The sequence below is a fragment of the Mirounga leonina genome, unplaced genomic scaffold (assembly GCF_011800145.1).
Source record: "Mirounga leonina isolate KUSES-001 unplaced genomic scaffold, KU_Mleo_1.0 Mir_82, whole genome shotgun sequence".
NCBI lineage: Eukaryota > Metazoa > Chordata > Mammalia > Carnivora > Phocidae > Mirounga > Mirounga leonina.
Window position 1 is genome coordinate 10,006,142 of NW_023270825.1, and position 25,763 is coordinate 10,031,904.

General features: G+C 39.0%; 1 protein-coding gene across 1 annotated transcript in view; it reads right to left on the reverse strand.

Annotated features, from left to right (window-relative positions):
• PPP4R4 (protein phosphatase 4 regulatory subunit 4) overlaps nt 1–25,554 on the reverse strand; it is a 103,169-nt gene extending 77,615 nt beyond the window's left edge. The window contains exons 1-2 of the mRNA XM_034992381.1: nt 25,324–25,554; nt 23,883–23,956 (exon numbers count right to left, since the gene is read on the reverse strand). Coding sequence (XP_034848272.1) covers nt 23,883–23,956; nt 25,324–25,443 — 194 coding nt within the window. The 5' untranslated portion in view covers nt 25,444–25,554. The remainder of the gene's footprint in view (nt 1–23,882; nt 23,957–25,323) is intronic.
• Nucleotides 25,555–25,763: the final 209 nt, after the last annotated feature.

Here is a 25,763-nt window from a genome sequence, read left to right on the forward strand (position 1 = left end):
GAAAGAAAGAAAGAAAGAAAGAAAGAAAGAAAGAAAGAAAGAAAGAAAGAAAGAAAGAAAGAAAGAAAAGAAAAGAAAAGAAAGAATAAGATGTAGGAATTTAAAACCCCATCAATGATAATTATGAAAACTCAGAAATAAGGTGATAGAATTCAGGAAAGAAATGAAGAAAATATTTCAAAAAACTAAAAACTAGAAAGAACACAAGGGTGAATGAATGCAATAGATAATGCCTTAAGAAAAATAAAAGGTGAATCAAAAAGAAAAAGAAAAAGAAAGATAATTTTTAAATAAAAAAGATTGAAAAGATTTGGGAGAAAGTAAAAAACATTTGAGAGAAAGTGATACAAAAGCTAAGCAAAAAAGACCAGCTCCTACTTTTAATAGGAGTCCTCAAAGAAAAAAATCCAAAGCAAGGGAAGTGTTTAAAAAAAGAAAAAGTTATAAAATGAAAACTTCCTTTAAATTAAAAAAAAAAAAGATTTAAAAGAACACACCATATACCTGAGAAAACCAATCTAGCATAACCAACACTGAGATATACTTGACTTTACAGAAAAAAACAATCCTTTGGCAAAATCAGCAAATTACTGAGCAACAAAATCAGATTGCCATTAGATTTTGACAGCAGTAAGATATTAGAAAACCAAATAATAGTTTACAGGTAATATTGCTTACCATAAACAGGACATGAAGAAACATACAAAGAAAGTGAACTTAAATTATAATCACCATAATCTCTATCAAACACAAAATCTAAATTTAATTTCTTTTTATTTTAAGATTTTATTTATTTGACAGAGAGACACAACGAGAGAGAGAACACAAGCAGAGGGAGTGGGAGAGGGAGAAGCAGGCTTCCCGCGGAGCAGGGAGCCCGATGCGGGGCTCAATCCCAGGATCCTGGGATCATGACCTGAACCAAAGGCAGACGCTTAACGACTGAGCCACCCAGGCACCCCTAAATTTAATTTCTAGAGTTAATTTATGTCCGGCCCTTCTCCCACTCAGGGAGAAAAATGTGTATTTTATGGGTAATGTGTTGAGTATTATTGCTTAGAAGGGAAAGCAACTGGGTTAGCTAATCATTCTCAATGGGAGTGATCTCCTACCCACCAAGCACCAGGACACATATGACAAAGTCTGGAGAAATTTTGATCATCACAATTTCAGATGCTACTGTAATCCAGGGGTAGAATCCAGGGATGCTGCTAAACCTCCTACAATGCACAGGACTGCTGTCCAGAGCTAAGAATATCAACAACTCATTTTGGTTGGTTTACACAATGGTTTGCACAAAGTAGCTATTAGCTGAACCATATGACTTTGCCAATATTAGATAACTGTTGACCTACAATAATGGCAATTTCATATTTTCAACTTACACACTGAGCTTAGCAGAAATATATTAAGTCAAAGACTTCAAGGAAGTGCACCAACCTTTACAGGTTGGTAACCACAATATGCTAAAGCAGTGATTCTCAAACGTTACCATGTACCAGAATCACCCGGGAGCACCTGTTAAAACTGGGCCCTACTTTGAGAGATTCAGGTTCGGGAGATCTTGGTGAGGCCTGAGAACCTGATTTCTAACAAGTTCCCACGTGACCCTAATGCTGCGGGTCTGGAGACAATACCATGAGAGCTACTATGATAAAGAATTTAAAAGAAAAAAAAGAGGAGACTGCAAAATTCTTCACATTTTTAGGACTACATGAGTGAAATGAGCCAAGTGCACAGTAGCAGTTTGCCCAAATGAAGCAGAAGGTCCATCTGATGTTGAATGCATTTGTTCGCTCCTGCTGTTAGTCCTGGCAACAGGGTTCCTCTTCACAATAACAATGTTCAAAGTGATGTGGCAAAGAACAGTTAGCAGAGGTGGAATAACACGTAGTCTGCTCAAATGCTCATTACAGAAAAGCAGGAAGAGGAGCGTGGGAAGGGATTGTGCATCTGACAAAAGAGACAATGACAAGAGTAGACGTGGCCAGATGTTAAAGTGAGATACTGCGCTTGCATGCCTGGAAATTTCCTGGGTGCTGTGGGCTCTGCTGCTATCTCCTGTTTGGTAAATAAACCAAATACGTGTGGATCTACGCAATCATCACTGATTGTAATGAACCCAAAAACGGTCAGCATAGGTTGAAATCAACAGTATAAAATTCACTTTATTGCTATTTGATATAGTAAATGTAATTTTAAAATAAATGTTGACTCGATATTATTATACTTTTTTTTTATATACAAAGTAAGCTTCCTAGAGTTCAAAACCTACAACTTTCAACTGAAAGGCACAAGGGACCATCATCCTGGCTACAAAATGCATTGTCCCTTTGTGCCCCAGCTGTGCTATTCTTTGGGACATGTTCCCTTTCTAGGATACTCACTGAGAAAGAAAAAGGACACAAGCCCACTCAGCAAACCATTCCTCTAAAACTAAAAAGAACTGGGTTAATCATCTAATATGTATACTAGTGGCTAAAAAGGAAAGAGGAAGGAAAAAAAAAGACAAGATAAATAAATGAATTTAGGACAGCTATCTTCTAAATTCTAAATTAATGTTACTAATTATTTTATTCCCATTGGGAGAGGCACCTATTTTAAAGACCCATTTATAATAATATCATCAACCAATGAAAAACAAGTCAATCCACTCAAGCACTTCTCACTGTAATAAAGGTTCGGTCTTCCTTGTTGCCCAAGCTCCTGCCACTGTCATGGGTAACCTCAGCATTCAGATAACCAGCAAACAGCTAGCTCTTGACCCCTCTACTCCAATGATGTTTTGCCCAAATTTTACATTCCCCAATGCTTAGCACAATCTATCGCATGTAAGAAAAGCTCCATAAATATTTGTTGATTTAAACTGAATTTGCCTCCACATCAGCAACCACTGTCACATGCTGGATTTTACCCTTACCTGGAAATGCTTAGCTCTAGAATCTCAAACTCTGGGATCTCACGCACTGGCCATAAACTCTTATATTTCTATTTCTCTATCATTAAATCCATTTTTTTTACCCTCCTCCCATTTCTAACCTGTCAATTCCTTCTTATTCTCCAGTTTCTAATATTCCTCCTAGTGCCTCTTTCTTTCTCACCAGCCTGAACCTGCCTGGCTGTTCCTCCAACCACACTCTCACCAGTCACCTCCTTCTTCAGTTCTCCTCCTCCTTGACAACAACAACAACAACAAAAATAATATCTAATACACTGCATGCCAGGCATTATGCTAAAATGAGCACCTTACTGGGGCGCCCGGGTGGCTCAGTTGGTTAAGCGACTGCCTTCGGCTCAGGTCATGATCCTGGAGTCCCGGGATCGAGTCCCGCATCGGGCTCCCTGCTCAGCAGGGAGTCTGCTTCTCCCTCTGACCCTCCTCCCTCTCATGCTCTCTGTCTCTCATTCTCTCTCTCTCAAATAAATAAATAAAATCTTTAAAAAAAAAAAAATGAGCACCTTACTTGTAGTCATATTATTTAATGCTCACAATCTTATGAAGTAGAGTAGATACTTTTATTAGCTCCATTTTATAGATAAGGTTAACTAGGGCTTAGAAAGATTAATGCTCAGAGTTACCCAGACTGTATAACCCCAAAACCCAGGCACGACACTGCCTCTCTTCTAACCTTTGCGCCCAGCCAATACCAAACCCATCCAATTGTGCTTTCCATCCCACTCCTGCTCCTAAGCTATGGAGAATTATGAGAGCAAACTGTATAACTATGCTGTGTAATGCTTTTAAAAACATGATTTCAAAAAGAGCTGGTCCTCAATGATGCTGGGGGGAAATAAAATGATAATCAATTTGTGGTAAATCAAGAAAAGGACCAGAAATTCTTAGTATATCGTATTGCCCAAAGCACTTTCAGAAACATTATCTTGGGTCTTCAAACATGGGGCTATCTGTGCTAGTTTATGAAACCCATGCCCTTCCCACAAAGAAGGCTAGAGCTGCATGTTAGAACAGATCTGGAGACTGACAAGACTGCCTTTCTCTATCCTTGTACCTTGCTTCAACCTTCAAAGAGCTCAAACTCTAATGAGGAAGACAGATGCACACACTAAGAATTCTGACTGTATAGCAAAAAGTCCTATCTCTTTTCCTAGCTGGCCAACCTCACTGTTTATTTAATTTTAAACCACTGGGGAAAGGGAGAGGGGAAGGAACAGATACCATCCAAAAATGATGACATAACATGGTCAGTCACTACCAGAGAAATTAATCTGAGAACTCTAGCTTTGCTACAGTTAAACTACATGTAGGATCTCAAATGATTTGTGTATACACAGTCTGTGGTCCTAATCCTAGCAGCTCTCATTTCAAACTCAAAAATATAACACAGAAGCTGCTGACGCCGTGTTTGAATGCAGAACAATGAAGCAGATGCCGTACAGGCCTTGTTTTGAGTTTGCAATGAAAGTCAACTTCACGTAGTTGACATTTAATTATTTCTTTACTCAAAGAAAATTATTAAACAGTTTGTTTTAATGAATGGAGCAAAATAAATTAAATGATTAGCTCAGAGAATTAAACTTCCAAGAAAAACAAAACCTTTTAAGACAAAGATGACTCAGGAATCTAAAGCAGAAGATGCAGAATACCAATCCACAATAGCAGTCATCTTTCAAATGTGGCATATTCTCCTATGTTAGTACTATAAAATCGAATCCAGAATAATGTTAAATCTTCCGAGTACCACCTTTACATAGTTAGGGAAACATTCAACTCTGCTTAGTCATTATGCTTAGAATCATAGAGAAATATATTACATTTTTGAATAGCACCAAGGAAGGGTAAAAGAAAAATTAACATTTAAGGATCTACAATGTGCCAGGCAGGACACTTCACATAATCACATTAATCTTCACAATATATGAGCAATATATTTCTATCCTTACTTTACAATTGAGGAAACTGAGGCCCAGAAAAATAAAATGCAAATTACTCAAAGCCAACCAACTACTAAAGACTAGAGCCAGCCAGAATTCCAACTATGACTTCTAAGCCCATACCTAACCTAGGGCCACGATACCGAGGACAACGTCACATCTAAGAAGTGGCTAAACTGTCAGCCTAGAAATGTCTCTAAGTTGATAATGCTGCAAGAGAAAAATGTGCACACGATTTATTTAGTAATATTCATGTTACAATAAATTCTTTAGCTGACAATTTCCACTCTGTATCTTTTACTATCACAGTGCCACATCAACATAGTAGGCAGAAGGTATATGTTCATTGTGACGAACGAACAAACTCCTCTCTTGATTGAACTCAGTTATACAGACAGCATTTCCTTTTGAGTGGCTCTCCAACTTCATATATCAACTAGTGAGCTCCTTTCCCCTTCGGTCTACCAACAAGGGTCTACCTCTGGCTCTCCACGTATGTATCTTGGAATTACTTTCACCTTCCCTTTCTCCCTCATACCCCACAGCAAATCTCACAGCAGCTTACAAGATGAGCATTATTATCCTCACTTGTCCTGGTGTGGAATGAAATTATTACGGGGCAATTATTAACTATGTCAAGACTATTTGATGCTAACTTTGGTATGTTTTTATTTGATTATACATAGAAGGATAATTATTATTAAAATGTAGTTTGTTATATATATCTACATACATATGTACAATATATGTATATATACATATATATACTATATATATGCGTGTATATACACACACACACACATATAAATACACACACAAGCAAACTTGTGTGTCCATGCCAGGTCACAATTTAAAATTCTTGTATGTCATAGTAAAAAAAAAAAAGAAAATCACTGCTCCACAGTATTTTGCAAAGAGTAAAAGGAAGATTACCAAGGTCTGCCCTATGTAAATAAGCTACAGCAGAAATGTTGAAAGGTATGCAAAATATAAGTTCAGGAATAACTATACAAACTTGGAAGATTTCGGAGAACACTGTAGTCTCTCTGATTAATTTTGTAATCAATCTTTCCACTTCTCCATTAACACAGTAGTAAAAATCTTTTTAAAACTACTTTTAAAGACTATATAGACATATCAGGACATAGCGGGGGAGAAAGGATAGCTAAGAAAGATTCAGTTTACGGAGCTGCCAACCCAGTAAGAGAGGAACCCAGGAGGGAAAACAGAAGAGTAAAAAAAAAAAAAAAAAAGAGAGATAAAAGCAGGCCAAATCCCTGGTTATCTACAGGAAGAAAAAATGATATATTGCTCTCACAGGAAGGGGAAGAGACCTGATTGCTTAACCTATAGAACACAGGAGGACTGATATGTTCAATTAGTCAGGAAGTACTTAATCAGGACCTGCTGGTGCCAGGCACTGGTTCTGGATTCTCCAACATAATCTAATGATGCTTTATGCCTAGCCACAGACCTTGTCAGACAGCAAGGACTGAGTAAGTGCTTATTATAGACTGGGCAGTGAACTAAGCCCTGGCCGGGATATGAGGGTAGAACAGACACAGCCCTTGCCTTATTAGAGCTTCACAGTCAGAGAAGACAAGTATTAAATGACAATCAATGAAATCATCTCAAGTGTGCAAAGACCTATCAAGGAACCATACATTTGAGAACATCACTTAATTGAGAGGCCAAGGGAGGGCTTCCTTGAAGAGTTGAGACCTGAAAATGAGTAGGAATGGGTGAAAAGAAAGAGTCGAAGGAACAATGTGTTCAAAGGTTCCACGCCAGATGGGATTCATGCAATCATTTTATAATGGTGTACTGAACACTTATGATTTGCCAGTCACTGTGCTCTGAAAGTAGAAAGAAGACAATAAAAACAAAGCACTCTCATTCTGTGTATCTGAATTAGAGTGAAAAAGAAGAAATGGCTTCTTGCAGAAATTAAATCAATAGGACTTGATATAAAACCAATTACTGAGGGAAAAAGGAAGAGTACAAGATCATTCCCAGATGTCCCTCCAGGATGATTTGAAAGGTCAGGCTCCAATGACAAGTGAAGGCACGTTTAGGTAAAAAAGTGATGAATTCAGTTTGGGGCACATACGTTTGAAAGGCCAGCAAGGCGCTCGGGTAGAGACGTCCTAGTGGAGACACCCAGCAGGCAGACCCGGCCCAAAGCTCACAAGAAAAACCCAAGGTTATAGTCACAAATTTGGAAAGTATGTCATAGAGATAATCACTGAAATCTAGGGGTGGATAATATGACCCAGAAAGAGAGTCCCAAACAACATACAGTGGTTCCTGTCTGCTTGACTGATATTACTGCAAATGAAGTACCAAACCAGAAGAAATGTAACACAAACAAATCAATCATAAAATGTAAAAGCTCATCGGTCAACCCCAAATCAATATGCAAAATCTGCCTGAAATGGCTCCTTTTCTCTAATGCTAATGCTAGGATAGAACGGAGTGTGTTGAAGAGGGCCTAAAGCAGTGATCATCTCCAAGGCATAATTTCTAAATCCATAATTCACCTCCTCACATTGTGACAATGAAGAAACCAACATCTATAAAGACTATAGAAGTTGTTCAAGTCAACCAGGTAATTACTGTCAGGGTCAGGACAGTACCTCCATAAAGCAAGAATCTAATTTAAATAAAACAACAAAACTATTGGTTCTATAGTATTTCTTATGAGTTCTAAAAATAACTATTAAATTAATTTCAGGGGGGCCCAGCTGGCTCAGTCAGTGAAACATGTGACTCTTAATCCTGGGGTTATAAATTCAAGTCCCATTTGAGTGTAGAGATTACTTAAAAATAAAATCTGTTTTAAACATTTTAATTAATTGGGGCACCTGGGTGGCTCAGTCGGTTAAGCATCTGCCTTTGGCTCAGGTCATAATCCCAGAGACCCACACCTCCCCGCCCCCACCCCCGCTCAGCAGGGAGTCTGCTTCTCCCTCTCCCTCTGCCCCAGTCATGCTTGCTCTCTCTCTCTCTCCCTCTCTCTCAAATAAATAAAATATTTTAATAAATTAGTAAATAAATAAAAAACTTAATTAATTAACTAATTAATTTCATGCATATATTTTCTTCTTTAAGAGAAACGAAGTCAGGAGCACCTGGGTGGCTCAGTTGTTAAGCCTCTGCCTTCAGCTCAGGTCATGATCCCAGGGTCCTGGGATCGAGCCACGCATCGGGCTCCCTGCCCCGCGGGAAGCCTGCTTCTCCTTCTCCCTCTGCTGCTCCCACTACTTGTGCTCACTCTCTCTCTCTGTCAAATAAATAAATAAAAATCTTAAAAAAAAAAAAAAAAGGAGAGGGGCGCCTGGGTGGCTCAGTCGTTAAGCATCTGCCTTTGGCTCAGGTCATGATCCCAGGGTCCTGGGATCGAGCCCCACGTCGGGCTCCCTGCTCAGTGGGAAGCCTGCTTCTCCCTCTCCCACTCCCCCTGCTTGTATTCCCTCTCTCGCTGTGTCTCTCTGTCAAATAAATAAATAAAATCTTAAGAAAAAAAAGGAGAAACACAGTCAATTTTATCCTTGCTGCCCCTTAAAGAATTATTTTAGACATTCCTATCATTCCTTCTAGCAATATATGAATCACCAGTCCTCTAATTATTTTAAAAGAAAAATACTGTCTAAAGAAATATAATTGCTGATTATACCACACGTAATTCAATGAGTAAATATGGATACATATGAATAAATTTATGAGTTAAAAATGATATATATCTTCCTAAATTATTTTAATATGTTGTCCATAAGACTAGGTCCATGTGCTACTTATGTGGAAATCATAGAGACACTAAGCGGTAAATGGACTTTTTAAATCACAATATGTAATGATTTTTACTACAAAATAATGATTTGATGAAATAACAAGTCATTCTATTCTTATTTATATCTCTACCTGCACAAAAGGATTTAAAAAAGCACCCACTTAAACATGCAAAATATTGAACACTTTAATATTTTTTTTAAATACGAGGCAAAAGAATCAGAGTTGATTGGTATGCCCTGAGCTTTTTTGTTTTTTAAAGATTTAAAGAGAGAGAGAGTTGGGGGTGGGGGGAACAGCAGAGGGAGAGGGACAAGCAGACTCAGTGCAGAGTGCCAAGCGGGGGCTCCATCTGAGGACCCTGAAATCATGACCTGAGCCGAAACCAAGAGTCCGATGCTTAAATGCCTGAGCCACCCAGGTGCCCCTATCCTGAGCTTTTTTTAAACTACAAATAAGTAAATATTTTTGAAAGAATAGAGAAATGAAGGTAAGCTGATAACTGCAGTGAACGCTGAATTAAGTGTACAGTCATAGTGCAAGAAAGGGTCTTAACAGCATGACTAAGTACATATCCCTCACTTTACTAACAGAATAGAGATGCTAAATGATGTTCCCAAGGTCACACAGCTGGTTAGTGGCTGTGCTCTGTCTCTTAGCAACAAGGATTAGAAGAAAAACAGAAGTTTTATAGCTCTCACTGCCTAATAAAAAAAAAACAAAATTAGTGTCAACTAATCATATATATGTAAATATATATATATATAAACATATGTAGATTCCTGTATAATAAATAAGAAACTAGAGCTAATAAAATATATGCTGTTTTGGAACATTAAGAAAATTTTTCCTGAAGAAGAAAAAAAGAGGCCACATCTATTTACCCACTAGTGTACCAAAAGAAATGATAAAACACTGGAATTCTGACCCTTCAGCAGGTTTCTGCCAATCCAGTATTTAAAAACCATCTTGAATAAAGAAATGTGGGATTGTTTTAATGCCTATATCAGAAAACTACAGAAACCTTGTGAACATTCCTATTTTGTAAAAGAAAGATTTAATCTGCTTAAATGTCAGAGATGAGGAACAGGAAAGATTGAGAATACTCACAGGTTTTTAACCTGTGACATGAAGTAGATGACGGTGCCATTTATCTGAGATAAACAAGCAACTCACATATGAGTAAAGATGTGAAGGAAATAATAGACCTAGCAATGCAGATATCTGAGGAAAACATACTAAAAGCAGAAGGAACACAAGTGCAAAATCCGAGGTAGGTGTACACCTGGTATATTTAATGAGTAGCAAAGATGGTTAGAGTACACATCAAACAAAGAAGGGAATAGTAAGAAATTAAATCAAAGCAGTTATGGGGAAGGAAGAGGTAGTCACAGAAATCAGGGAAAGTACATTCTCAAACTGTAATGGAACGCAACAAGAAATCAGTAACAAAAAGACACCTGGAAAATCCCCCAATATTTGGAAATTAAACAATACACTTCTCAGTGACTCATGAGTCAAAGAAGTCTTGAAAGAAAGTTTGGTTGTTGTTGTTTTTTTTTTTTAAAAAAAAAAAGCCTTTATTTAAAGAGAGAGAGTGTGCACATGCCCACATGAATGAGGGGGGAGGAGCAAAGGGAAAGGGAGAATCTCAAGCAGACTCCTGGCTGGGCTTAGAGCCCAAGGCCAGGACTTGATCTCAGCACCCTGAGATCAAGACCTGAGCTGAAATCAAGAGTTGGACATGGAAGCTTAACCAACTGAGCCACCTTTCAGGTGCCCCAGAAAGAATTTTTATTTCAACTAAATGACAAGACACAAAACATCAAAATTTGTGGAATGCAGTTAAAGCAATGCCTAGAGGGAAATACATAGCATTAAAATGCATGTACTAAAATAAAAGATCTAAAATCAATAAACTAGGATTCCACCTTAAGAAATTAAAGAAGGGAAAACTAAATGCAAAGTAAGCAGAATGAAGGAAATATTAAATACAGAATAAAAATCAATGAAATTGATACAGAAAACATTACAATACCGAAAAACATTAAAGAAAAATGAAACCAAAAGCTGGTTCTTTTAAAAGATCAACAAATTGATAAACCCCAAATGCAAACAAGAAAAAAAGTGAGAAAACACAAATTACCAGTATCGGCCATCAAAGAGGGGACATCAGTACAGATCCCACAAACATTAAAAGGGAATACTAGCATAGTCTAATTCAATGCCCATAAATTCAGTAGCTTAGATGCAATACAGTTAAGTACTTGAAAGACAAAAACTACCAAAACCCACTCAAAAAGAAACAGACAACCCACAGAGCACTAGATCTATTAAATAATTGAATTTTTAGTTAAAAACCCTTCCAAAAAAGATAATCCCAGGCCCAGATGGTTTCATTGGTGAATTCTACCTAACATTTAAAGAAGAAATATGGGGCACCTGGCTGGCTCAGCCGATGGAGCATGTGACTCTCGATCTCAGGGTTATGAGTTCAAGCCCCATGTTGGGGGTAGAGATTACTTAAAAAATTTTTTTAAACATTTAAGGGAGAAATAATACCAATTCTACACAACCTCTTCCAGAAAATAGGAAACCACTTCCCAAGTCATTTCATGAGCATCCTCCTAAAACCAAAAGTAGGCAACGATATTATAAGAAAACTATAGGATCAATATCTTTCATCACATTAGATGCAAAAATCCTCAAAACTATACTAGCAAACAGAGCCCAGAAACATTGAAAAAAGACTCATATATCATGACCAAGTAGATTTCATCCCAAGAATGCAAGGCTGGTTCATCATTTGAAAATTGATCAATGTAATTCAGCATATTAAAAAAACTAAGTTAGAAAAGCCATACACCGTATCAATAGATTCAGATAAATAATATTTACAAGATTCACCACCCATTCATAATAAAAACTGTCAGCAAATTAAGAATACTTACATCATATTTAATCGTGAGAGACTGAATGCCTTCCCCCTAAGATCAGAAACAAGGGAGGTCCTCTCTCACCACTCCTACAGGGGAGGAACCTGGCAGATACTACTTTAACCAAGTAATCAAGATTATCAGCACCAGTGATAAATCGTGCTGATAGCATGTAAACCCCTGAAATGATGGGATGAGAAAGGCATTTCACCTCTGTGGATTCTTCCCAAAAGCCCATAACCCCAATCTAATAAAGAGAAAAACATTAGACAAATACAACTTGAGAGTCATTCTACAGAATAGCTTACCAGTACTCTTCAAAACTATCAAGATATTGAAAGGCAAGGGAAGTCTACAAAAGCATCGCAGCCAAGAGGAGACTAAGGAGATATGCAATGTGGTATCCTGGAGGAAAAGAACATTAGTGAAAAAAAACTAATAAAATCCAAATAGTCTATAGTTCAGTTAATAGTCATGTACCAATGTTAATTTCTTAGTTTTGACAAAAGTACCAAGGTTATGTAAGATATTAGCTTTAGAGAAAGCTGGTGAAAGTTATATGGGAACTCTCTGAACTATTTTTGTGATTTTTCTGAAAGCCTAAAATAATTCCCTCAAAAATTATCTTTTTTAAAAAAAGCAAAACGTCAGGGGTGCCTGGGTGGCTAGTCAGTTAAGCATCTGCCTTCAGCTCAGGTCATGATCTCAGGGTCCTGGGATTATGCCCCGTGTCAGGCTCTCCGCTCAGTGGGGAATCTGCTTCTCCCTCTCCTTCTGGGCTCTCTCTCTCTCAAATAAATAAATAAAATTTAAAAATTAAATTTTAAAAAAGCAAAGGTCAGAAAAAGATATACTATGTAAACACTGACCAAACAAATACTGGAGTGAGTATATTAATATCAAATAAAGTATCCTTCAAAACAAAGAATATTTCTAAGGATAAAAACAAATATTATGTAACTATAAGGGAGTTAATCACCAAGAAAACTTAACAATCCTAACTGTGTATGTACCTAAATACAGAAATCAAAATACCTGAACTACTATTAAAACTGACAGATTTGAAAGTAGACAAATCTGCGTTTATAGTTAGAGACTTCAATACTCCAGTCTTTGTAATCGGTAGAATAAGTAGATAGAAAATAAGAGATATGGAAGACCTGAAAAATACCATCAACCCACATGACCTAATTCACATTTATAGAACATTATACCCAACAACAGAATGCACAATGCTTTTCAAGTACACATGGAATATTCACCAAAATCAACCATGTTCTGGGCCATAAAACAAACCTCAGCAAATTTAAAAGAACTGAGGTCAAGCAAAGTAAAGTAATGTCCTGTGACCATTACAGAATTAAACTAGAACCAATAACAGAAAGATATCTCGGAAAATCCCCCAAGTAACTGGAAAATTATGTGAGGTACAGATAAACACCAGCCCCGTGTATAAACCATCCCCTTTCCTCCCCACCATTATCAGAGCTGCGAGGAGAGGTGTCCTCTCCCCCACAAGCCCAGGCTGTACTTTTGTGAATCCATTCCCTCTTCAAGACTACTTATTTTTCAGGCAAATATAGTTTAATTTTATTACCAAGAGAATTTCTAAGCAAATACAGTTTATAAACTTATTACCAAGAAAATGTATATGACAATTCTAAGCCAGTCAGACTTCTCAGTCTGATTTTTCATGCACGAACATGTAAATATTTTTATGCTAGCCATATAACTCTCATTCTGCCCAAAACGTATTCAAACCAAATCTACAATGTGCGTAACTCCTTAAAGAAAAAATATTTTCTGGTATTTTTTAGTTCAGCAAAATGAACGGTATTTTTTCTTTAATCATAATGTTATTGCATCCAATCCTTAATGAAACACAAGCACTTCCTGAATTATGACTATTTACATTACAAATGACAATTTTTTTAAAAAGCTGTGAAACTCTTCACCTCTCCAAGGACGTTCTGCCCTACAAGGATGACCATTAGCACCACCTAGTGGATGAAATAATAAACGGGGATTCAACATCTCTTTTATCTTAAAATTGAGGATACCCTGCTTCTGAAGCAAGATGGAACCTTAAATTCTATCAGGTTCAACCCATTGTACTATATGGAAGGAAGAGAGGGGGAACGGTGCCTGAAGAACTTGACTTGAATGTGATCACAGACACAAACGCCACGTCCCCTGATTTTTACCCTCGCAAACTGGTCCTTCCTATTGCACGTTGCAGCCATGTGCAAAAAAATTAACCTCAAACCTTACCTTCATCATATGCAACATTTGCCTGGAAATGGATCAGAGACCTAAAATTAAGAGCTAACACCTTAAAACTGCTAAAAGAAAACAAAGGAAAAATAATCTTAATGACCTAGAAGTTGACAAAAATCTCTTAAATATAACACAAAAAGTACTAATTATAAAGGAAAAAAATCAGTAAATTAGACCTCATCAAAATTAGACCACAACAAAGCAAATACCCTTTGCTCTCTGAAAAATACTTTTATAAAAATTAAAAAGCCACAGACTGGGAGAAAATATCTGTAAAACATATATCCAACCAAAGGGCAAAAGCTTTGAACAGATACTTCCCTAAACAAGAAATATGGCTGGCTTATAAACACGTGTAAAGATGCTCAATGGCCACTGATCATTTGAGAAATCCAAATTACAAATACAATGAAACACTATCACACTAGACCACTAGAAACACCATTAAATGGCTTGAAACTAAAAAGACTGATCATACCAAATGTCAAGTATATGGAACAACTCAAGCTCTCATACACTGCCTGGAAATGTAAAATTACAAGTTCACTTTGGAAACAGTTTATCAGTTTCTTAAAAACATAAATATACATCTACTACGTGACCCAGCCATTGCACTTAGTTGTATACCAGAGAAGGAAGAAAGCATGTGTCCACCAAAGATTTGTACATGAATATTTATAGCCACTTAAGTCTGTAGTAGCCAAAAACTGGAAATTACCCAAATGCCTATTGGCAGATAAATGAATAAGCAAAATATGTTATATCCTTAAAATGGAATAATTATCAGTACCAAACAGAAATAAACTATTGATGCATGCAGCATTATACATGAACCTCATAATAGTTAAGTTGAGTAAAAGATGCCAGACAAAATAGTAGATATTCCAATTTATTCCTATAAAATTCTAGAAATTGCAAACTAATCTATAGTGACAGAAATTAGATCAGTGATTGCCTAGATGGGAGATCAGAGGAAAGAGAGAGGATATTAAAAAGGGACACAAAGTTACTTTTGGGAGTGATGGATATGTTCATTATCTTGTGATGATAGCTTTATGGGTGTGTGGGGGGTGTGTGGGTGTGTATACATATATGTATGTATGTCAAAATTCATATATACATATGTCAAAATTCATCAAATCATACAATTAAATGCAGTTTACTGAATATCAATTATACCTCAATAAAACTACAAAAAATTAAAAACATATATATTCATCACATAACCCAGCATTCTATTTTTAGGCATTCATCCAAGAGATATGAAAACATATGTCTACATTCTAAAACAGGAAAAACCAATCTATAGTGACAAAAAGCAGATCACTGGTTGCCTAGGGTCACAGTGGAAGATTAATTGCAAAGGGGCACCATCTGGAGAGAAAACTTTACAACTACAGGAAGTTTCCGGATGGGAATTTTCCCATACATTCTATATATACACCTATAAAATATGTTCTGAATTGCAAACAGGTGATTAAAAAGACCAATAAACCCTGAAACAAATAATACATTATATGTTAATTAATTGAATTTAAATAAAAAATAAAAAGACCAATAACAACTATCCTTTCCTAAACACAACTCTGCACCAAGCACTATGCTTTCTATATACATCTCCTCCAATCTTACAGTCCTATAGTATAGATATTATTATTGCCATTTTAGAATAGGAGGCTTGAACTCAGAGAAGCTAAGCAACTTACCCAAGGTCTCTCAGTAAGTAAATGAGTGAGCCCCAGCCTCTAAGAATAAATCTGGGCTCGTCTTAATATAAAGTATTTCTGACACAATGTCCTGCCTTCTCAACACCCAACATACTTGTTAACTGGGGATGAACTCTATTCTACTGAGCTCGAAGAAAAATGCTTTTGCTTCCTTACTTCCTTGAACACAAGTATCTGCTGGTATAATGTCACTTGTTCCCCAGGTGATCCCTAACACATACAAGTACTCAATAAATATTCTGTACCGTTTAACTTAAACCCATAAGATTTATTCTGAAGTAACTATTAGTTGCATTACAAATCCTTTCCATTATTAATATCTCTGACTATACTTAACAAGATAAAAACTGCCCAAATCTCTCATAATTGCATCATGTTAGTAAGCTCCAGATCTTTCCAATGACATGATATGGGTCACTTTTACATTGATGAAAATAGTTTACTCTTTTGTTAAGCTTTTCCTACAGATTCCATGAGAGCATTCTGCTTTCTACTGATGTCACAGAGAGAGCCTTCTGAAGCTTCAGTAAATAGGAAAAAAGAAGCCAATGCCATTGTTAAAGCTCGTAACAAAAAGCAAGGAAAAGGAGGTGGAAATAATCACCAAACCCCTTACAGTCAGTGACCTAGTACTTTTCCAAAACAGGGTATTCAAGGTTTGCCAAGGACTTAAGTAATTTGGCCTGAGCAATAATGTAAGATATACAGCTAGAATCCATTATACACTCCTCTTTATATGTGAAGCACTAGTCCTCTATTCTAAAACATGAAAATGGAGGCGCTCCCTAGTTCAAGTCATTCAAGCATCACCTTCACAGAGGATGATAATTTGGGCATTTTCTTAAATGGGGCCTCTTATAGGGAACATCCTTGTAGGAAAAGAAAAATGTTCAATGGTGTAAGTAAATCAGGCACAGGAAAACAGAAACCTCTTCAGGCTATTAGTAGGCAGTTCGTTATCAATATGCTAGGAAATTTACATACTAGAAAGTTTGTCACTTTCTTTCCTTAAAAATAAGGGTTGGGCCACTCATACACTGCTGATAGAAGTTTAAATTGGCACAATGTGGAAAATTGTTTAGCCATATCTTTTAAGCTGGACATATGTATATACCAATGACCAATAATTCTACTTCTATGAAGATAACTAAAAGAAATGCATACCTATGCATACATATTCACCAAAAGACCTGTACATGAATGTTCCTAGCAGCACTATTCATAATAGCAAAAAACTGGAAACAAGCCAAATGTCCATCAACAGTAAAATGAATAATTAAATTGTGACTTATAATGGAATACTATACAGCAATAAAAGTGAACAATCTATTTCTCCATGCAACAATAGGGACAAATCTCTTTTTGAAAAGGTTCAGTAAGAGCTAAGCACAAAACAGTACATTCCATGGTTCCTGCTATACAAAGTTCAAAATCAGGCAAACTAATCTATGATGTTAAAAGTCAGGATGGTGGAGGAACTGGACAGGGTAAAAGGGAGGTACTAGGCTAATACAGTAGATTGTGTTCTATTTCTTAATCTGTGTGCTGATTACATGGGTGTGTTCACTCATGAAAATTCAACAAGCTATATATTTAGCATTTGTGCACATTTCTGCAGATGTTCAAAAAGCTTGTTTTAAGAAACAAAAAAAAATATGCCTATGAAAGTACCACTTTGGGGCGCCTAAGTGGCTCAGTCAGTTAAGCATCCGGCTCCTGATTTCGACTCAGGTCATAATCTCAGGGTTGTGAGATTGAGCCCCGTGCCGGGCATGAAGACTGATTAAGATTCTCTCCCTCTTGCTCTGCTCCTCCACCTTTCCCCCACCCCCGCCCCCCGCCACCTCTAACGGAAAGAAAGGAAAGGAAAGGACCTCTTTAACTGAGATTCCTAATTCATTAATTTTTTTTTTTTAGTATACAGAAGTAAAGGAATAACAGAGCAGAGCATGGGCCAAACTCAATGCAGAAACAAGAGAGAGATACCATGGGTAACCAAAGACGAAGAAAGGTCATCATCGTACATACTTTGAAAAAGGATAGTATCTCTCTCTACATGGTGTTAAAAGACTCTTGCAACCGAACAGCACTCTCTACTTCCTTGCCAAAGGCAGGCTGAATGCTCATAGCTAAGAGGCTACTTTCTAGAATGCTCACAAGCTTCTGCTCTAGGGGATTTTTAACCAAGAGTCAGCTGCAGACCAGTTTATCCCAGTTTCACTGGCTACTGCAATTACGTAATTTAATTAAATACTGCAGAAGCATATGATGCAAAAAGAGAGTCATTTCTATGAAAACTAAATTGAAAGTTTTAGAAACAGTCAAAGAAAACAGTCAAAACTTACCAAAGAAAATTGCTATTGAAATAGGAAGAACGAGACAACTTGCAAAAGATGAGTAGAAAATCACAAAACTGTAGGACCATGCTTTCTGAATACTTCTAAGCCATCTTCAAATTCTCACCCAGCTTTAAAGAAATGTAAACTTGACATTTTAAGTGCATAATGGGGGTAATCGATGCAAGAAAGCAGATCCTGAACTGTAATCAACAGACCTATACTCAAAGAAAAGGCAGTGGACCTACAGCAAAGACTGGCAAACTCTACGTATTTTTTTACACTAAAATAAAATGTTGAATGTAGGTATCATTCTTATGATTCCCCATGCTGACCAATTTTTTGGGATTAACTAACCAACTATCCATCCCACCTGTGAGGGATTTAAAAGGTTCTTCTGTACATCACTCAAGAAAACTGGGTAAAGAGATACTAGACACTCAAGCGCCCCCCCCCAACACACACAGTCTCTCTCTCTCTCACATACATACACACACACTCACACACATCCCTTATATACCCGCTTTACTAAAACAGTATTAAAAGGCAGAGGCATCAAAAAAAGAAATCAAGACAATAGTGAAAATAAAAGAAATATGGGGATATAGAGATCTTAGAAATAAGGTCATACAAAGGAGTTTTTCACACAGCTTTTCACATTTGCATAGCAAATACGAAAGGTATTTTTAAAGACAAAACAATCGAAACCTAGCCAGGTAGCCAAGCTTATCACTGAAGTTCTTCCCCACTATTTATTTTACTGCTGTCCTTCCTGTTCTAGTCTTGAATGCAAGGGTCTCCAGAAGTGATTAGCAGTAGCCACAGTTTAAAGCACTTTTGTTCATTTCCAGATTTGGCTGCAGAAATCTCCCTCTGTGACATCACCAGGGGGATCACTTACTTCTTAAAAAAGGGGGTAAGGGGCAGAGGCTAAAAGTTCCTAATTAAAGATGCACTTCACCTGACAGTCCCTGGAAGGCAAAGTGCAAAGTGTTTTAAAACTCACAGCGTAGGGGCACCTGGGTGGCTCAGTCGGTTACCCAGCCAACTCTTGAATTCAGCTCAGGTCACGATCTCAGGGTCCTGGGATCAAGCCCTGTGCTGGGCTCTGCCCTCAGCGGGGAGTCTGCTTGGGATTCTCTGCCTCTCCCTCTCCCTCTGCCCCTTACCGGGCACAGGCACGCTCATGTGTTCCCTCTCTCTCTCAGCTCACACTCATGTGTTCCCTCTCTCTCTCTAATATAAATAAATAACTCTTTAAAAAAAATTCAGTGTAAAGTGACTATAAAAGCAATCAACATAAAAGTGAGGTTAACACTAACCAATCCACACAACGCATGCATAATGTTAAGAGCAAATATTGCTTAAAATAGGTCACTTGGTAAGAAAATACAAATCTGTAAAACAGGCTGACCTTATCACTCAAGTTTAAAAATGCTTAATTATAATTTGTGAAGATTCTGGTTTCTGATAAATACTATTAGCACAGGAAGTTAATAGGTATCTTTTATAAATTTAAGTTGACATACTTTACTTGCCAGTTACTTTACTAAATTAGTGGAAGGCAACATTAATATTGTTATCCTCTTTTAAAAGTTTGAAATGTACCTTGAGAACCTAAGTAACAAGGAAGTAGGGACAAGGGGAAAGAGACAGAAGGAAATTAACATTAATTGGGAACCTATTCTGTGTTAGGGCTCCACCCATAATACAACCTTGGGAAACAGGAATTGCTATTTCCATTTTACAGACGGAAAAAGGGAGCTTAACAACCATAAATAATGTGTTCCTGGTCACACAGATAATAAACACTAGAATAGGCTATAACCTAAATCTGTCTGATTCTATTGCCTATAATACAAAAAAATCAGAAGTATCTTAATTCATCTGGCATTTTGATCATCTTAAATTAAATAATACACTTTATGAAGAGGTATATATTTTTATCACAGCACAAAACAAGAAAGACCAAAACAGCAACAACATAACAGATGGCTTGCCCTCCAGGAGCTTACAATTAAAGAAAATGTTCCCACGGGCACACACACACACACACACAGGTTAAGGAATACAATGTAGTGATGAATCACTCCTTGAGTGAGGCCCTCCATAAGTGATAGGGGAACTCAGAGAAGCCTGGGCTCCATGTGGTTTCAGCAGTTCAGAAGGGCTTTATGAAAGATGCAAGACCACAGCTGGATCCTGGAGATGGAAAGTGTTGAACAGGTGTAATGAAAGGTCCTCCAGGACAGGGAACAGCAGAGGTAAGGATGAACACGATGAATATGAGTAACAGTGAAGAGGCCAGCAGGACTGCTTTAAAAAGTAAAGGACTAAGTGGAAACAACCCAAGTGTCCATCAACTGATGAATGAATAAGCAAAATGTGATACACCCACCCAATGCAATACTACTCAACAATAGAAAGCACTGACACATGCTACAACATGGATGAACTTTGAAAACATTACGCTAAATGAAAGCAGTCAGTCACAAAAGGCCACATGCTGTATAATTTCATTTACATGAAATGTCCAGAGAATAGACAAATCCATAGAGACAGGAAGTAGACTAGTGATTCGCAAAGGCTGGATGTGGTAGAAAGAAGTAAGGAGTGACTGCTTATAGGTACAGGGTTTCTTTGGAGGATGATGAAAATGTTCTAAAATTGATCGTGGCGATGGTTGCACAACTGTGAATACACTAAAATCCACTGGACTGCACACTTTAAATGGGTGAAGTGTATGGCAAATGAACTACAGATCAATCAAGCCATTAAAAAAAAAAAAGTTGAGGGCCTGGGGGAACATCACACTGCACAGCTAAGATGGAGTCCCTTAGGCCAAGTTTGAGGGTCTGGAATTTATCTGGTAGGCAATCAGAAATATCTAAGTAAAGACTTACCTAATGAAAGCACAGTACACAAACTTAGGGCTCTTCTCTAACAAAATTATTCACATATTTTAAATACATTCCTAAAATATATGCCAAAATCACAAAGACAACAGAGAATAGGAAAAAGATGATGCGATAGGATTTTGATGAAGCCACAAGCTGTGACTATTAGGAAAGCTGTTTTGCTTCATCACTAAATGCCACAGATATGGATGTATCAGCATCGTATTTATGCAAAACCACAAATTCATCTGTGTCATGTCTTCAAATACTGTGATGTTCTAAGCTTAATCATGAAAACTGCATTAAAAATTGATCTGCCATATTTTAAGAGTGAGAGAATGAACTGTGTAATTTGTTTTTCATTGGATGACAGTACTCTACAGATAATGTTTTATATATTAGATTCACTTTAAATGCTATCAGAACCTCCACTCCACTGATACAAAACATGTGTGATGCAAACACATTTGCCTGAAGTCTAATTTAACCTAAGATTCCAAAAGAGTTTTATTATACAAAGTAAGAAAACTAAAGAGACAAATCCGACATTCAAAGGGGGAAAAAAATCTGGATATTAAATATCTAATACAAAGGAAAAGGCAAAGCACTCAAAATCAATCTGAAAATCAAAGAAAAAAAAACCAGGGGGCACCTGGGTGGCTCAGTGGGTTGACATCTGACTCTTGATTTCGGCTGAGGTCATGATCTCAGGGTCCTGGGATTTAACCCCACAGGCTCCAGTGCCCCATGCTCAGCACAGTCTCTTGTCCCTCTCCCTCTCCCTCTGTTCCTCCCCCTCTCTTTCTCCCTTCCCCCCCCCCCCCCCCCCGCTCTCTCAAATAAGCAAATAAAATCTTAAAAAAAAAAAAAACAGATCTCAGTATGAGGTTCTATAGCATTGGGAAGTACAATGAAAGAAAAAAAGGAACAAAGTACATTTAAAATAAAAGGCTCAATACAAGAGAGCAGAAGAGGCTGTAACAGAGGCAAAGTTTGGAACTCATCTATAAGACAATCCCATACTTCCCCGGAATCCCAAGGAAGAAAGAACCTTTCAGGCAGTGTGCTGTTATCCCTTCAGAAGCTGGCCTAAAGGTGAAATCCCAGTTTCCCCTAGGAGGTGGTGAGATGGTAAGAATACAAAGAAGAACTCCGCTAGAGAACCCATACACAACCAAACTAGTGTTCGCCTTCTGAGTCACCTTGCAAAACTCCTTCAAGGTAGATGAGCCACGAGAAACTAAAGGAGATATCAGATCTCTTTTAAAATTCTCATCTAAGGGGAGGACCCATCTGTCTCTGAAAGGCTTTGTAAATTCCAGAACTGGAAGAAACTTGTGTTCTGTGTCTGAGAAATACAGACAACTTAGATGACCCGGTTCACTAACAAACAATAAAAGCAAAATAGAAAACAAGTACACTGTCCTAAAAAAGAAGCCTTGTCACTGATATCTAGAATAAGGTATCTGCTGTCACAAGTAAGCAGAGCAAGACTCTCCATTTCCTAATAGTAAGCCAGAGTTTATGCAAAAGAAGAGACTTCAGCAGGAGTATCCAGTAGGAACTTTTTACAAATCATTAACTGCTGTATGTTAAAAGAAACTTATCCAAACGTTCATCAATTGTCTACCTACTCCCAACAAAAGAACTCGGGGAAAAGGCAGAAGTTTACAACTACTTTTCACTGTATTGGACATGTTAATTACTAAGGAATAGAGTACTTCAAATATAATAAAGTATCAAAAAAGATTAAACACTGAATTATTCTCTATGTAAACATCAAAAATACATTACTGTTAATCCATACATAAATAAAAGTTTTCTTTTAAATTAATAGGGAGAAATAAGGACACCATGCTACCAAAGATCACCAAAGGAGGGGAAATAACACCAACATAAGGTCTAATACCCAGAAACATTTTCAAGTGATAGAATTATGAGAATGGTCTAAATTACAAGCATGCTACAATTCTGACTAAACTAAGAACAGAAACCCAAGAGGCCATGAATAAGCTAAAAAATAACTAAGAGACTGGAAGTCATGGGGAGGGATTTTTAATTTTTTACAGGATCCTCCACTGAATAACATGGAACTAGAAGCATGACCTATAAATTAGAAAGGAGAACAAGAAACTTGTCAGCACTTGAAACTGGCAAAGCTGACCTAAGCTAAGGAAACAAGGATGATAAATATCTCAGGAGGTAAATAACACTAGTTTTCAAAATCTGTTCTAAAAAACAAAAGGGAAAACTAATTTGCCAAAGGGGAAAACATGTGGCTGTAAGTTAAAGAGAAATTTTAAAACAAATATACACAAAATACCTTGGGAAAATTTCTGCTTTGGAAGTATTTTCACAGATAAGTTCATTAATGTTCCCTGCATTAGCTTTTAAGAAGTTAAATCTAAAGTTTTTTTAGTTGAGAGAAATTTTATAAATATTTGCAATAATCACTTGCATTAAGCAATTCTGCAGAGCTTGCAAGATTAAACTTAAATGAGAGTAGGCTCAATTAAATTTTAAAATCTTTCAGACAAAATTACAAGGCTTACATAGCAAAAGTAATATAAACAGGATACCCTGAGCAACAAATTGAGCTACTCTATTTGTGTGGAGTTTTTTCTATATAGTAAATAGCATGTAAGTTCATACTCTATTATTAACTTAAAATTAATCACTGGACATTCTTTAAGTCTCATCCAAACTTACTGGATCTATGGGAGAACGACCAAAGCTGGAAAATAAAAAAAGAAGGGAGATCCAATTCAAGTCCTTAAGCTGTTCTGTTCCTCCTCCTCCAAGAAATATTCTTTAAGTTGGTTGTCTTACTGGATTTCAATTCTCAAACATGTAAGTCCATACCAAAATCTTAGCTTACAACATAATTAAATGCTATGCGTGCCAAAGTACTCCGTTCAAGCGGTTGGGTAAATCTGAGCATAACCGTAACGACATTTCACAACGCGTTCATCCATGCTGTGCCACAGGGAACGAGCAACAAATTCACAGAAAGACTTCGAGCAATACCTGAGCAGATAAACAGCCCTTTCAATATCACTGAGGTCTTCATCAACTGTCAATCTTTCTATTTCTTCTGGTGTCTGTCAAGTGTAAAATACAAATTATGCACACAAACGTGGATTAGTCTTGCCCCCCAGTGACCCTCCGGGAACCCCATATAAGTAGAGACTAATGAAAAAGTTTCGCAATTAAGCAGTTATCATTGAAAACTAATCAAGAGTCTGAGGACTCCAGGTGCCGACCTCAACCACAGAGGTCTCCGTCTCGAATTGTTGGGTTGGGGTGGTGGAGTTTTTTTGTTTTTGTTTTTTTTCTTTTTTAAATTATTCTAGCTTGAAAATTACAGTGTGGCTTCATAACATTGCCGAACTCGATTTTATATGCATATATAAAATACATACGTACTTTTAAATCTTAATACCCCAAAGCTGTTTCTCCAGCATTTTCCACCCCAGGAAATGCTACAAGGGGGATGGAGGCAAACTGCAGCCGAGAGAGAATGAAAAAGACGAAATGTGGAGTGGGGGAAGGGAAGGGAATAAACTCTAGGGCTGGAAGGAAATCAAAGATTCGCGATATTGCGGCAGGTGGGAGTGAGAAGAGCTCAACCGAGCTTCTGAGAGGACGGCTGGGGGAGGGGGTGGTCCCTAAAGTAGGTTTACGGGCAGTGAGGGCTGGAAGCTGGGACGAAGATGACTCTGCGGGGTGGGGGAGCGAACTGAAGGTTGACTCCCTCAAGGCGGGGAGTGGGGATCAGGGTCCCAGGTGGAGTCTTGGAGGGGCTGGGAAGAAAGGACGCGTGGTGGCTCAGGATGGGGGCGAGGGGTCGAGAGGGCTTTGAAGATCCGTAGCGGGACGACGGTAGCCTGGGCGCTGGGTGGGAGGTGAAGGGAGGCCTGGCCGACTAGGGGGCAGAGGCACCCGAGCTTGCTCGGATAGAGGAAGGGGAAAGTGGGATCCGGCGTGTCTCCGGGAGGAGGGGCGGATCTGTGTTGACTGAGGAGTGGGACGGGGTCCGGTGGGGGGGCACTCAGGAGGGGACAAGGCGGCGGCGGCCTCGAGGGGCAGCTCCCGCAGCTCGGAAGGAAGAGGGGCCACGGCCGTCCGGGAGGAGCGGCTTGGGGGACGACGCTGGACCGTCCGTTCCTGGGGGCGGGTTGGGGAAGGCGCACGGGCCGGGCTGGGCCGGGGGACTGGGGGAGCCCGGGGCGTCCGAGGGGTCAGTCCCTCGGGGAGGGGGTCCGAGCTGGGAGAACCGAAGCTGTGTCGAAGCAGGGGCGCCGGCAGGGGCCGGTTTAGGGTGACACGGCGACCGGAGGAGGACTGAGGGTCCAGCCCGACTCCGAGAGGGTCCCGGGCCGCCTCGGGAAGAAGGGGACGGGACGGGGTCGGGGCCCGGGCCAGTCGCCAGGCTCCCTGCGGGCAGTTCCTCCTCCCCGGGGCGCACCTTGAGGCTCCGGCGGACCGGCCTCTCGATGATGGTGAGCTCCTGCAGGTCCTCCATGTAGCCGAACAGGCTGTTCTGACTGAAATCCATCGCGGCAGCGGCGGGCGGCGGCGGATGCATGGACCGCCGGGCCCCCTCGCCGCCCGGGCCGGAGCGGCCCCGGGATGCCGGACGCTCGCAGCCCCGCGGCCGCCCACCGGCAGGACTTTCTCCCGCTCTCGGCCGCGGGAGACGGGCGGGAGGGTAGCTGGCGGCGGGAGAAGGAGCGCGGCCGCCGGGGGGCGGGGCGGGCAAGGCGAGGGGGCGGGGCGGGCAAGGCGAGGGGGCGGGGCGAGGCGCGCGGGTGGCCTGCGGGGGCGGGGCCAGAGGCGGGGGAGGTGCCACAAGCCCGCCTCAGCCCCGCCCCCCAGGCGCCGCGCGCACGCGAGCCGGACGCAACT